Genomic DNA, 15435 nt, shown 5'->3' with positions numbered 1-15435 from the left:
ATTGCATAGTTACAGATGTCTATCTTCTTACAAAAAAGAAATCATAAGAAACTATGAGGATCTCTCCTCTTATCCTACAAAAAACTATTTTAAAACATACATCAAGTAACAGAAAATTATAAAGCAACAGTATTATAAAGCCTGGCTTTATAAGATATTTTAATATATTATAAATATATTTTAATATATCACAACAAATATATTTTAAGTATATTTTAATAAAATATAAATAACATGTTATTTATAATATATAAATGTATTCTAATTAATTATAATAAGATATATATTTCAATATTATAAAGCCAGGCTTTATATTTTTATATTAAATACGAAACTTGATTTATACAAACCTATCTTCCATATGACTTCTTTTTAAATTAAGTTCAATTTACCTTTGAACATGTTGTTGTTTTACCACTCCCTTGCAATCCAACAAACATAATCACATTTTGTTTTCCTTTAGTGGGTGTCCATGCCTTAACTCCAGGGTCTACAAGCTAAATACAAAAAAAAATTAAAAAAAAATCAGGGTAACATACATTTAAATTCAAAACCCCTTCCCCACAACTTTTTTTTCCTTTTTTGAGACAGGGTCACACTCTGTCACCCAGGCTGGAGTGCAGTGGCATAATCAGAGCTCACTGCAGCCTCGATCTCCTGGGCTCAAATGATGCTCCCACTTAAGCTTCCCAAGTAACTGGGACTACAGGCACATGCCACCACATTTAGTTAATTTAAAAAAATTTTTTTTGTAGAGTCAGGGTCTTGCCATGTTGCCCAGGCTGGTCTCCAACTTCTGGGTTTAAGCAATCCTTCTGTCTCAGCCTCAGAGTGCTGAGATTTCAGGCGTGAGCCACCGTGCTGCCACAACTTTTAAAGTATGTAAATAAGGACATTTTCATGTAAAAGCTACCATAAGCTATTATAATACAATTATTCCCCTTTGTATAGACAGAGTAAAATTTAAGAACATAAATTTAAGAAGTCATAATCAAGTCTATACTCCAAACCAATTCAGAGGTAAAGATCTCACAAAGTTTTTTAGAACAAGCTGGAGCATAAAATGTGAAACCAAATTTAAGCCACAGGAGGAATCTACATCAGCACTACAGAAATGTAATACAAAACTGTATGTGAAGGCTACACATGAATTTTAAAATTTCCAGTACTGACATTTAAAAAGTAAAAACAGATGATACTAATTTTAATATCTACCCCAATACATCTAAAAAATTATCATTTTCATATGTAATCTATATAAAAATTAATGAGACATTTTACATTTCTTTTCCCATACCAAGTCTGAAAATCTGGTGTGTATTTTATATGTAAAACACATCTCAGTTTGGACTAGCCACATTGCAAATGCTCAATAACCACATGTGGCTAGTGGATGCCATACTCGAGAGTGCTAATGTCCATATTCAATTTGACAAATATTTACTTAACAAAATTACAGATTATATGTGAAAGATTTTCCAGGTCAAACTGTAAATTCTCCAATGCCAAATATTTACTGTAAAGTTACTACATTTAGAGGGCTAGTAAAAAAAAATCATCAACTTTAAAATGACAGTCAGTAGAAAACTGAGGTTCATATAGGGACAGCCTCCAAATTAAAAAAGCATGGGACATTTAGGGCCGGGCGTGGTGGCTCATGCCTGTAATCCCAGCACTTTGGGAGGCAGAGGCGGGCAGATCACAAGGTCAGGAGATCGAGACCATCCTGGCTAACACGGTGAAACCCCATCTCTGCTAAAAATACAAAAAATTAGCCAGGCATGGTGGCAGGCGCCTGTAGTCCCAGCTACTCTGGAGGCTGAGGCAGGAGAATGGCGTGAACCCGGATGGTGGAGCTTGCAGTGAGCCGAGATCGCACCACTGCACTCCAGCCTGGGCGACAGAGCGAGACTCTGTCTCAGAAACAAAAAAAAAAAAGCATGGGACATTTAAAAAATAATTCACTTGGGAGTCAGTTGTTTGGAGCTTGAAATGTATGATGTAATAATAAATCCATAATAGTTAATGTCCTAGATCAGGGGTTGGTAAACTATGTGAAAATAAAGTTTCAATGGAGGCTGGGTGTGGCGACTCATGCCTATAATCCCGGCCCTTTCTGGGGGGACAAAGGAGGAGGATTCATTGAGACCAGGAGTTTGAGACCAGCTTGGGCAGCATAGCAAGATCTTGTCTCTACTAATTTAAAGAATTGGTCAGGTGTGGTGGCATGCACCTGTGGTCCCAGCTAATCAAGGAGGCTGAGGCAGGAAGACTGCTTGAGCCCAGGAGTTTGAGACTGCAATGAGCTATTATCAGGCCACTGTACTCCGGCCTGGGCAGCAAGCTGTAAAGTTGTTACATTTCTAGTTATTACACTGAAAAAAATTTCAATCTAATACAGTCATGCCCATTCATTTACCACTTTTTTTGTTTTTTTGAGACAGGGTCTTACTCTGTCACCCAGGCTAGAGTGCACTGGTACAATCATGGCTTACTGCAGTCTCGAACTCTTGGACTCAAGCGATCCTACCATCTCAGCCTCCTGAGTAGCTGGAACTACAGGCGTATGCCATGATATCTGGCTAATTTTAGTATTGGTTTGTAGAGACAGAGTATTGCTATGTTGCCCAGACTGGTTTTGAACTCTTGGCCTCATGCAATCCTCCAGCCTTGGCCTCCTGAAGTGCTGAGATTACACGTGTAAGCCACTGTGCCTGACCCATTTACTGCTTTTGTGCCACAACAGCAGAGCTGAGTAGTTGCAATAGAAATCACGTGGTCTACGAAGTCTAAACCTTTGAGAGACAGTCTGCCAAGCCATCCATAAAAATTACATAATCCATATTATACCTGAATTTCGAGGAAAGCCATGAGGTAGAGAAGAGAGGAAAACACATTTTCTTATACCTTTCCTAGGCATCAGCCTACCCTAAGGCAAACTTTTGAAATAGGCAAAATCTGTCTTAAACATAAATCCATTTCCCTTCCTCATAGATCCTTTCAGTACACTGATGCTGTTCCACATTCACCTCCATTTTCTACATGTCATGGCAAAATCTCCCAGCTCTCTATGGACCCATTATTTGGAACATATATGTTTTACTAAATAATTTTATAAATTTGTCTTCTCTTCTTCCCACCATCGAGAACAGCAGTTTTCAACTCCTTGGTCTCAGCGCTTCTTTATAATCATGGTAGTTTGTAAAGGTTAGCTACAATGTAGAATCTGAAACCATATAAACTTTTATACTCTGTTACATTAAAATCTGTGATTCCATCTTGCATTTTAAATGAATCTTATACTGGTACATGACCTTGTAACATCACGCACTAGCTATTCACAAAACATTGGTTCACTGAGTGAGGCAGATCTCTCGTTATTGACACATTTCACTATACATAATCAAAAAACTTTATTAATATCAATACTGACCCTCATCAGAAAAGTTAGTGGGATACTGTCAAACTCATGATAGAGACAGATGATAGATACAAGTCCTTTTTATTTTTATTTTAGATGGAGTTTCGCCCTTGTGGCCTAGGCTGGGTGCAATGGTGTGATCTCAGCTCACTGCAACCTCTGCCTCCCAGGTTCAAGCCATTCTCCTGCCTCAGCCTCCCAAGTAGCTGGGATTACAGGCATGTGCCACTAGACACGGCCAATTTTTTTTTTTTTTATTTAGTGGAGACAGGGTTTCACCATGTTGGTCAGGCTGGTCTCAAACTCCTGAACTCAGGTGATCCACCTGCCTCAGCCTGCCAAAGTACTGGGATTACAGGCGTGCGCCACCACGCCTGGAGGCTTTGTTTTTTTCTTTGAGACAGGTCTCGCTCTGTCGCCCAGGCTGGAGTGCAGTGGCATGATCTCAGCTCACTGCAACCTCTACCTCCCGGATTCAAGCGATTCTCCCACCTTACCCTCCCGACTAACTCAGTTTACAGGTGTAAGCCACCGTTCCCAGCTAATTTTTGTATTTTTTGTAGTGCTGGGGTTTCACCATGTTGCCCAGGCTGGTCTCAAACTCCTGGGCTCAAAGAGTAGTAGTCCCAGCTACTAGGGAGGCTCAGGTGTAGGGATCACCTGAGCCCAGGGAGGATGAGGCTGCAGCAAGCCATGATCACACCACTGCACTCTAGCCTGGGCAACAGAGTAAGACCCTGTCTCAAAAAAAACCCAAAAAAACAACAAAAAAAAACCAAACAAACAAAAAAAAATGGTGATGCATGCCTGTAGTCCTAGCTTCTCTGGAAGCTGAGGAGAGAAGATCGCTTGAGCCCAGGAATTTGAGGCCGCAGTGAGCTCTGATCACGCCACTGCACTCTAGTTTGAATGACAGGGACTCTGTCTTCAAAAATCAATAAATAAATAAAGAGTCCAGAAACTACTAGTATCGTCTGGTGCCACTGCCTTGATTCATACCAGGGAGTTTTACCTACCATTGTTTTCAGTGCAAATGTCAACATAGTACAAAAGTCAAATAATGTCTTAGTATTATGAAAATAATTTTGACCTTGCTTTGTACACCATTGCTCTAGACCATAAGCATCTGAGTATAACGACCAGTCATTTATTTCTGCTATCAGCAGCATTTGGCATACTTCCTGAAATAAAGTAGGTACTCAATAAATGCTTCTTAATAAAGCACTTGATGCTCCAGAATTGCCTACAGTTATGAGCCCCTAACAATAAAAATTTCTGGCCAGGCACAGTGGCTGACATGTGTAATCCTAACACTTTGGGAGGCCAAGGCAGGTGGATCACTTGAGGTCAGGAGATCAAGACCAGCTAGGGCAACATGGCAAAACCTTGTCTCTACAAAAAATGCAAAAACTAGCTAGGCGTGGTGGCACGTACCTGTAGTCCCAGTTGGGGGGCGCTGAGGCAGGAGGATTGTTTGAGCCCAGGAGGTTGAGGCTACAGTGAGCCATGATTGCACCACTGCACTCCAGCCTGGGTAACAGAGTCAGACTGTCTCTTTAAAAAAAAAAAAAAAAAAAAAAAAAAAAGAGAGGCCGGGCACAGTGGCTCATGGTTGTAATCCCAGCACTTTGGGAGGCTAAGGCAGGCAGATCACTAGGTCAAGAGATAGAGACCATCTTGGCCAACATGGTGAAACCCCATCTCAACTAAAAATACAAAAAAACAAAACAAAACAAAACAAAAAAAATTAGCTGGGCATGGTGGCACACACCTGTAATCTCAGCTACTTGGGAGGCCGAGGCAGGAAAATTGCTTGAACCCGGCAGACAGAGGTTGCAGTGAGCAGAGATCATGCCATTGCACTTCAGCCTGAGTGACAGAGGGAGACTCAAAAAAAAAAAAAAAAAAAAAAAAAGAAAGAAAATATTCAAACAATGGGGCGGAGAAAGGATTGTAGAACTAGTGGGCATCTATTGCTCTAAAAAATTTTTTTTGTTTTTTTTAAAGACAGGGTCTCACCCTCTCCCCCAGTCGGGAGTGCAGTGGCATAATCACGGCTCACTGCACCCCGAACTCCTGGGCTCAAGCAATACTCCTGCCTCATCCTCCGGAGTAGCTGGAACTACAGATGTGCACCACCATGCCCGGCTAATTTTTGTATTTTTAGTGGAGACGGGGTTACACCATGTTCGCCAGGCTGGTCTCCAACGCCTGACCTCAGGTGGTTACCCATCTCAGCCTCCCAAAGTGCTGGGATTACAGATGTGAGCCACTGCGCCTGGCTTGCACCAGCTAATTTTATCGATTTTTTTTTTTTTTTTTTTTGTAGAGACTGGTTCTCACTACATTGCCCTGGTTGGTCTCAAACTCCTGGCCTCAAGCAATCCTCCCACCTCCGCCTCCCAAAGCACTGTGATTACAGGCATGAGCCACCATGCCTGGACTAAAATAATTTTTTTAACAGCTCTTTTCTTTTTTTCTTCTACAACTGAGCCAATATATATTTTTTAAGCTCTAAGATTTTCACCATAATTTGCATGATCAGCAATAAGGTGAGGCAGGGCAACCGGCTATATTTACTACTTGAAAATAAAACTTTCACTAATTCAAAATTGCTCATAATCTAGGCAAGAATTGGGATACCTGGTCTTTGCAAAGGGAATTCCTTACACAACGAACAGTGTAGAAAAGAATACTTGCTATATGTGACTCTGCCATACAAAAGCAGGACCATTACTAGGCAAAACATGATAGTGAAAGAGGAAAAACTTAGGCCCTTCCATCAACCAATCTGTAGTGAAATTTCACTCATCACATCTTGGCTTTGGCATTTTTTGCAGGAATAGTACTAGCCTTCATATCTGCACTCAGAATTATGTATATTCAGTAAAGTCTACAACAAAAATAGGTCCTGGCCAGGTGCAGTGGCTCACACCTGTAATCCCAGCACTTTGGGAGGCTGAGGCGGGCAGATCACCTGAGGTCGGGAGTTCAAGACCGGCCTGACCAACACAGAGAAACCCCGTCTCTACTAAAAATACAAAATTAGCCAGGCATGGTGGTGCATGCCTGTAATCCCAGCTACTCGGGAGGCTGAGGCAGGAGAATTGCTTGAACCCGGGAGGCGGAGGTTGCACTCCAGCCTGGGCAACAAGAGCGAAACTCCTTCTCAAAAAAAAAAAAAAAAAAAAAAAAAGGTCCCTAAGAAAACTCAATAATCTTTTCATTAATATTTTAATACAGATGAATATTCCATAAAAAACATATTAAAAAATTCTGAAATATTTGTAGTGCTAATGTGTTTTTATCCACTGAGTATAGAATCACGGCACAATCTTCATATACTTTTACCTTCACAAGTTCTTTAAATACAGCATGCTGAATCATTTTTCTTTTGTTAAGACCAGATGCCATCTCTTCAAGATCAATAGCAGACCTTTATGATGGTGGTTGGTGATTGGGGTGAGGACGAGAAAATCAGTTAAGAAACTCTAAGAAAAAGAAGCTTCTGCTCCAAAAAATGTACAACATTCAGTCATTCATATTAATAGTCTTCCAATTAACATGCATGTAATTACTACAGATTCGTAAGTCTATATCATAAAGCCATGAAGTATTAGATGCAAGACTTTGGTTTTCAAGGATTACACTTGAAAGTATAAATATAAATTTGTCATAATATCACCACAAAGAACTAGTTTTATTTACTTTTCTTGCAGCTTATATATTTTATATATCTTTACAACAGAAATCAGGACTACTTTCTCTATTTCTTTTCTTTCTTTTTTTTTTTTTTTGAGACAGAGTCTCACTGTCAGCCAGGATGGAGTGCAGTGGCATGATCTTGGCTCACTGCAAGCTCTGTCTCCCAGACTCAAGCAATTCTCCTGCCTCAGCCTCCCGAGTAGCTAGGATTACAGGCGTGTGCCACTATGCCCGGCTAATTTTTTGTATTTTTAGTAGAGACAGGGTTTCACCATGTTGGCCAGGCTGGTCTCGATCTCCTGACCTCATGATCCACCCACCTCGGCCTCCTAAAGTGCTGGGATTGGCATGAGCCACCACGCCCAGCTACTTCCTCTATGTCTAAATGCTTACATGCTGGTAGTCACACAACTAATCTCAGTCTAACAATACAAGGAGAGATGTCTAAAGCATGGTAAAAGATAAGATTCAAGCAGTTAACTGAGCTACCTGTATTGCTCTGTGTGTCGTACCAACTCAGTGCCTCTCCCAATGAATACGATAACTGAGACCACACACATTAATTCTTCATTCAAATATGAAACAGAGAAACCAAAAGGAGAACAAAAGAGAATACAGTCCTCCAATAATGAAGGTTAAGATCATCTTAAGCCTAAAAAGAATAAAATGGCAGTACTTTTCTATGAAGAACCTGAATTGTTAAAAGGCTTTATATATTAAAATACTATACAGTATTTAATCGAATCCATCCAAATAAAAGAATAGTAAAATAGAAAAAAAATATGTAATTAAATGAAAATCACATGTAGTTCATTCTTTGAACCATCATTATGGAAACATACTAGACATGCCCTCACCCAACATATGAGCTCCAACACAGCACTTTTCCAGTGCTGCAGAGCAGAAATGATTCCTGATACAGCAAACACTTCTAGTTAGCACCTCTTTCCAGTAAACTAAACTTAACTCTGCCTGTGTTTTACCTGATTAATTTAACTTACTTAACATTTTCTCTTAGTTGCTTCACTAGTTTAATATTAACATCTGCTTCCAACAAAGCGGTACAGACTTCTTTTAGCATAGCATTCAATACCTGAAAATAAAGAAATAAATGAAATTTAAAGCACCCAATGTATCATTTCAGTGCCATAAAAACAATGGTTGATCACTTATACAACCACAGCTTAATAAAATAATACCACACTACTGGGTTTTTCAGTTACATACCTCTTCATTGATAATGGTGGCATTGCTCAACGAGCGTAATGCTGATGTTATTTTTCTTCCAAGGTCTGCTAGAACCATCTTGACAGCTTTAAGATGTACTTACGAAGAACTCTAGGGTGGAAAAAAAATTAAGTGAGAATAATCAATTTCATTTCCCATGACTGAAGAGTTCTAAAGAGTATTTAAGTTCAAATTACTCTAGTGTTTAGATTCTGTAAGTTCACCTTCTATAGCTTCAACCTGTGCTTAAATAGTCATGTCACAAAGATAAAACTGCTACTTGGTTATGATGCCTTATATTCGAATACTTAATTGGAATCGTATCTGAATCAGCAAATTTAACATGTCAAATAACATACTTTGAGGAAATAATGACATAATTTCACATTAAATATGTTCTTTTTTTGGCACAATACTTATGAATAACTGAATTATGTATCATGCACATTTTTAAATTAAAAGAGGAAAAAAAGGTGAAATCTCCAGGAATATTGCCTAATTTCCCACATCAAAGGACTCTGCAAACTATTTTGATTCTTGCTCCTAAGCAAAAAAAAAAAAAGAAAAAAGGTTTTAATAACTTTTCTAGTACAAAAAAAGCACCTGTTCAGCTATTAGCTATATTGAAGTGCTGTACTAAGTGATTCCACATACGTTATTTCATTTTATTCTTCTAACCACAAAGGAAAGAGGTATATTATTTTACTCTTCTTTTTCTTTTTTTTTGAGACAGGGTCTCACTCTGTCACCCAAGCTGGAGTACAGTGGTGTGTTCACAGCTGACTGCAGCCTCAACTTCCTGGGCACAGGAAATCCTCCTGCCTTAGCCTCCCAAGTAGCTGGGACCACAGGTGCATGCCACCATGTCCAGCTAATTTTTATTATTTGTAGAGACAGGGTCTCACTATGTTATGTTGCCAAGGCTGGTTCTCTTCCCATTTTAAACCTGTTTCTGATTCCAGGAAAACTCTAAAATAAGATAATGATTTAAGTTATCATTTATTATTAATAAGAATTATTAGAAAAAGCCCTGGATGAGGAATCGAAAATAAAATTCTAATCCTCGTTCTTCCAAAAAAGTCACATGCAACAGACTTTCTCTTTCAGTTAAGTAAGAGTTCTTCCCTTTCCGGCTCTAAAATCTTACTCTTTTATAAAAGTATTACATATTAGATGTACTTACTACTTGTAAGGATGCAAGGGCTTACGGATGATAAATAAGCAAATATGATTTGTAGTCCCTGCCCTCAAGATGCTTACCCACTAGCTGGTAGGACAAGGCACACAAATGAACACTAAAATAAACACTAAGAGAGAATTACTCCTGTCTGACTGCTTACTAACAGGGACATCAGCTTTTCTTGCCTTCAAACTGAAACACTGGTTCTTTGTGGGTCTCAAGCCTTTGGATTAAAACTACATCAATGGCTCTCTGAGTTCTCAGGCCTTCAGATTCAGACTGGATATACACCATGGGCTCTCCTGGGTCTCCAGCTTGCCAACTCATCCTACAGATCTTGAGACTTAAGTCTCCATAACGGCCTGAGCCAATTCCTTATAATAAATATATATCTTTATATCCATTTCTCCCTCTCTCTCTCTCTACACACACACACACACACACACACACACACACACAACCCTTTATTGATTTTGCTTCTCTGGAACAAGAAAAAAAAAGAAATAGGAAGAAAAAGGCCAGGTACAGTGGCTCATGTCTGTAATCCAGCCTGGGCAACATAGCAGGACCTCAACTCTTCAAAAAAAAAAAAAAAGTAGCCAGGCATAGCGGCATATGCCTGTAGTCCCAGCTACTTGGGAGGCTGAGGGGAGGACTGCTTGAGCCAAGGAGGTCATGATCACACCACTGCACTCCATCCAGCCTGGGTGACAGAGTGAGACTCTGTCTCCAGAAAAAAAGAAAACAGAAAAGGAAGAATTTTAGACTAAGGCAGAGGGTACAGGCTTCATTGGAAAGACTGAGTATGAATTTGGTCCTGAAGTAAGAGTAGAATTTGTGTAAGTGGAGAAGACAAAAGGGAATTTGAGGAAGATGAAATAGCATAAGCAGAAATGGAGAGAGAGGTAAGTCTGGGACATACTTATGCCTTATATATGCACTGTACTTATGGATCACTGAGCATTATTTAGGGGACAGGAAACAAAACATTCTGGTCAGGACAGAGGTGTATACAGTTAGAAGGAAACAGAGATTTCAAAGGGCTCTAAAAACAAGGTCTGGGGAGTATCAATTTTCCAATATGAACAATATTAGCAGAAAAGGTAACTCTTCAAAACAACTGTTTTGGTAACCCTTCCAAGCTAATGTAGTCTAATTTAGTCAACCAAGATTATCCAGACTAGATCCCTTCTACAGAATACACAGGAGATTAAAAATAAGAGAAACAGCACCAGGCGTGGTGGCTCACGCCCGTAATCCCAGCACTTTGGGAGGCCAAGGTGGGTGGATCATCTGAGGTCAGGAGTTTGAGTCCAGCCTGGCCAACATGGCAAAACCCTATCTCTACTAAAAATACAAAAAAAAAAAAAATTAGCTGGGCACGGTGGCAGGCACCTGTAATTCCAGCTACTCAGGAGGCTGAGGAAGGACAATCTCTTGAAGATGGGAGGCAGAGGTTACAGTGAGCCGAGATCATGCCATTGCACTCAGCCTGGCAACAAGAGCGAAAGTCCGTATTAAAAAAATAAATTTTGGGCTGGGTGCGGTGGCTCACGCCTGTAATCCCAGCACTTTGGGAGGCCGAGGCAGGCAGATCACCTGAGGTTGGGAGTTCGAGACCATCCTGACCAAAATGGAGAAACCCCATCTCTACTAAAAATACAAAATTAGCCGGGTATGGTGGCACATGCCTGTAATGCCAGCTACTTGGGAGGCTGAGACAGGTGAATCCCTTAACCCCAGGAGGCGGAGATTGCGGTGAGCTGGAGATCGTGGTGAGCTGGAGATCGTGCCATTGCACTCCAGCCTGGGCAACAAGAGCGAAACTCCATCTCAATAAGTAAATTAATTAATTAATTTTAAGACAAACAGGAAGATGAAATAGCTGACTCATTCACCATAGAGAAAGTAAAGAGGTGAGAGGAATCAAAAAAAGGCAGGAAAGGAAAATGCATTCAAGGAACTATCACTGGCAAACAGATATCCCAGGCTGAGATATAAATTAAACACTACACTTTCACTCAAGTACAATTTGGTAATTTAGAACTTAAAAAAAACTTACTACCAATACTTGATGAAATTGAAAAAAAAAAAATTGCTTACCGTAAGATTTTTTTACAATTACATTGTTACTTAACCTGAGAGCCAACTACTTCATGGAAAAGATCCAGGACTTTTTATTTCTTATGCCATACCCATTATACAAAATAATTATTGATCCTTAAATTAATATTCTTCATTTAAGAAATAAGATTCAGATGTTTCAGTTTATATCCTTCACCATGGTGGTACTGGGAGTGATATAATCCTATTTATGACACCACAATTAACTTTTTTAGAAGTCATGTCATAAACAGATCATCCTTCATTTTAAAAAGCTATACTAAGCCAGGCATGGTGGCTTACGCCTATAATCCCAGCACTCTGGGAGGCCAAGGTGGGCAGATTGCTTGAGGTTGGGAGTTCGAGACCAGTCTAGCCAACATGGTGAAACCCCATCTCTACAAAATATACAAAACTTGGCCGGGTACGGTGCTGTACTCTGGTAGTCCCAGCTACTCAGGAGGCTGAGGCAGGAGAATCACTTGAACCCGGGAGGTGGAGGCTGCAATGAGCCGAGATCACATCACTGTACTCCAGCCTGGAAGACAGAGTGAGACTCCATCTCTAAATAAATAAATAAATAAATAAGACAGACTAGTTAACTTTTTGGGAGGCAAACTCTAGGAAGTGTCTTTATTTTAATTTTTTAAAATTAATTTATTTTAGATTCAGAGGGTACCTGTGTATGTTTGTTACATTGGTATACTGTGTAATGGTGGGGACTGGACTTATACACATATGACCCAAATATTGACCCTTGAACCCAAGAGGTACTTTATCAAACCTCAGTCTCCTCCCAAACTCCCCCATTTTGGAATGGTCTGTGTCTACTACTTTCATCTTTATGTTCATGTGTACCTATGTTTAGCTCTCGCTTATAAGTGAGAACATGAGATACTTGATTTTCTGTTTCTAAATTAGTTCTCTTACGATAATGGCCTCCTGCTCCATCCATGTTGTTGCAAAGGACATGATTTCATTCTTTTTATGGCTGCCTAGTTAATTCTTAAATATAAATCTAACTTTCCATGTTAACTGGATGTTTTAAATTTAGAAATTTTAAAAACTTCTGTGAGGTTTTCCAATATATTTTTCCTTCTGTAAGTAGTTACTGGCAGTGTGTATTTTAAAACATTTTTGCCTTAAATTTAAAAAATATATTTTTTATTATGTAATACATGAATACATATAGTTTTAATATATAAAATAACAAAATCTGTCCGGGCCCAGTGGCTCACGCCTGTAATCCCAGCACTTTGGGAGGCCAAGGCGGGTAGATCACCTGAAGTCAGGAGTACGAGACCAGCCTAGCCAACATGGCGAAACCCCATCTCTACTAAAAACACAAAAATTAGCCAGGCTTGGTGGCAGGTGCCTGTAATCCCAGCTGCTCGGGAGGCTGAGGCAGGAGAATCGCTTGAACCAGGAGGTGGAGGTTGCAGTGAGCCGAGATGGTGCCACTGCACTCCAGCCTGGATGACAAGGGCAAAACTCCGTCTTAAAAACACAAAACACAAAAACAATAAAATAAAATCCTGCATTTCAGAAGAGGAATAAGAACATCTAATAATACCTTTAACTTGGCCGGGCGCGGTGGCTCACGCTTGTAATCCCAGCACTTTGGGAGGCCAAGGCGGGCGGATCACGAGGTCAGGAGATCGAGACCACGGTGAAACCCCATCTCTACTAAAAAATACAAAAAATTAGCCGGGCGTGGTGGCGGGCGCCTGTAGTCCCAGCTACTCGGAGAGGCTGAGGCAGGAGAATGGCGTGAACTCAGGAGGCGGAGCTTGCAGTGAGCCGAGATTGCGCCACTGCACTCCAGCCTGGGCGACAGAGCAAGACTCCATCTCAAAAAAAAAAAAAAAAAAAAAAAAACCGTTAATTTACAGTGTTTCCTCTACAATGTCCAAGGATGATGTGTTCCTGAAAACTCCACTAGAATTTTGCTTAAAATCTCAATGACTTCCATTGCACACAGATGTAAAGTCCTCAGAATGGACTGTAAGGCCCCCTACACACACACACACACACACACACACACACACACACACACACACGCATGACTGATTTTAATCATACTGACCTCCTTGCTATTGCTGCTACACATTTCCACCTCAGTGTCTCGGTACTAGCCAGCATGCTCTTCCTCTGCTTGACAACATAACTCCCTCCCTCATTTCCTTCAGATTTGTCCAGATGCCATTTCTCAATGAGGTATTCCCTAATCACTTATTTAAAACTGCAACCCCCTTCCCTTTATTTTTTCCGATTGTTCTATTATCAACTGACATATGGCTTATTTATAGTATCTGTCATCTATAATCTCACTATTGAAATGTAAGCTGTGGCCAGGTGTGGTGGCTCACACCTGTAATCCCAGCACTTTGGGAGGCCGAGGTGGGTGGATTGCCTGAGGTCAGGAGTTCAAGACCAGCCTGGCCAACATGGTGAAACCCCATCTCTACTAAAAATACAAAAATGAGCCAGGCGTGGTGGCAGATGCCTGTAATCCCAGGTACTCAGAAGGCTGAGGCATGAGAATCGCTTGAACCCAGGAGGTGGAGGTTACAGTGAGCCAAGATCGTGCCACTGCACTCCAGCCTGGGTGAAAGAGCAAAATTCCATCTCAACAAAAAAAAAAAAAGAAAAGAAATTTAACCTGCTTGAGGGCAGGGATTTTTGCCTCTTTTGCTTTCTGCTGTGAGCTCACTGCTTTATCTATCCTCAGCCCTATACAGTAAATCCTTAATAAAAATGAACATTATGAATGAATGAAATGATGTATTTAAGGCCTTAGGGAAAAAGCGAGACCAGAGAACTAAAGTCATGAAAGGCATTGTAAATATCTTTAAAAGCCACTAAAATAAATCAATGAAGATAATATGATGAATCAAAATCGATAACTCGGGTAATTTATACTGTACATTAAATATATTTATTTGTCATTACTTATAATTCTTCAGAATTTCCCTGCCATGCATTTACAACAAGATACTTAAAAATTAACCTCACCTTGTTCTAATATGTACACTAAAGTGAAAAATACCTTTTGTAAGTTAATACCTAAGCCTAAATCTCAGGTTGGAGTAATCTACAATTCAAGTACACTCTCAAGATTCTCTTGCCTAACTAAAATGATTTATAGAAATAAATCTGTATATGCTAGAATTTCACAAAAGAAGAATCTCTACTTAGATGGGGCTTTTAGAAAGGTAAGAGATCACCACACAGTACTTTCCTACAGTTGAACATCTATTATCTCATTCCACTCTTACAACGATTTTATGATATAAGTAGGATAGGGAATAGAACAGCCATTCCCTGCCAAAAAAAAAGCAAAATGACTTCCCATAGTCCTTTGGCTAGAGTATGAATGATGCTTTAAATTATAGGGTTGAATACACCTGCTGGAAACTGCAAGGACAAATTTTGCTGCTATGCTATAATAGAAGAAATCACTTTTTAATCATATTTAAAGATGTATATTCCTCTTTGTGGAGGAGTAATTGCAACGTTCAGAAAGAAATGATAAGTATCACTGCAATCAGAACAGTACATACAAGGACTGATCCTGGCTCGAGTCACAGGGTCTTCTAACTGGGGTCTGACTAGGATTTGGATAGTGAGCAATGGAAACAGGCTGAAGTTTGGGGTGCCCTAAGTAAGGCAAGCACAGGGCCGAGTATCACACTTACTTGCTGCAGTGTGAAGTACTGGAAAGAGCATAGATTTTGGAGTCTGACAGACTTAGATTCAAATCCGAGCTCTGTTACATACTGGCTGTGTTACTTCGGGC

General features: G+C 40.0%; 1 protein-coding gene across 1 annotated transcript in view; it reads right to left on the bottom strand.

Moving 5' to 3' along the window:
- The window catches only part of SRP54 (signal recognition particle 54), a 43847-nt gene that overhangs the window by 21466 nt on the left and 6946 nt on the right, over nucleotides 1–15435 (bottom strand). The window contains exons 2-5 of the mRNA XM_030813389.1: nucleotides 8354–8464; nucleotides 8128–8219; nucleotides 6773–6857; nucleotides 393–497 (exon numbers count right to left, since the gene is read on the bottom strand). Coding sequence (XP_030669249.1) covers nucleotides 393–497; nucleotides 6773–6857; nucleotides 8128–8219; nucleotides 8354–8431 — 360 coding nt within the window. The 5' untranslated portion in view covers nucleotides 8432–8464. The remainder of the gene's footprint in view (nucleotides 1–392; nucleotides 498–6772; nucleotides 6858–8127; nucleotides 8220–8353; nucleotides 8465–15435) is intronic.

This window comes from Nomascus leucogenys, chromosome 1a (assembly GCF_006542625.1).
Source record: "Nomascus leucogenys isolate Asia chromosome 1a, Asia_NLE_v1, whole genome shotgun sequence".
NCBI lineage: Eukaryota > Metazoa > Chordata > Mammalia > Primates > Hylobatidae > Nomascus > Nomascus leucogenys.
The sequence above is the reverse complement of the archived record's forward strand: the minus strand, read 5'-3'. Positions and strand labels throughout refer to the sequence as shown.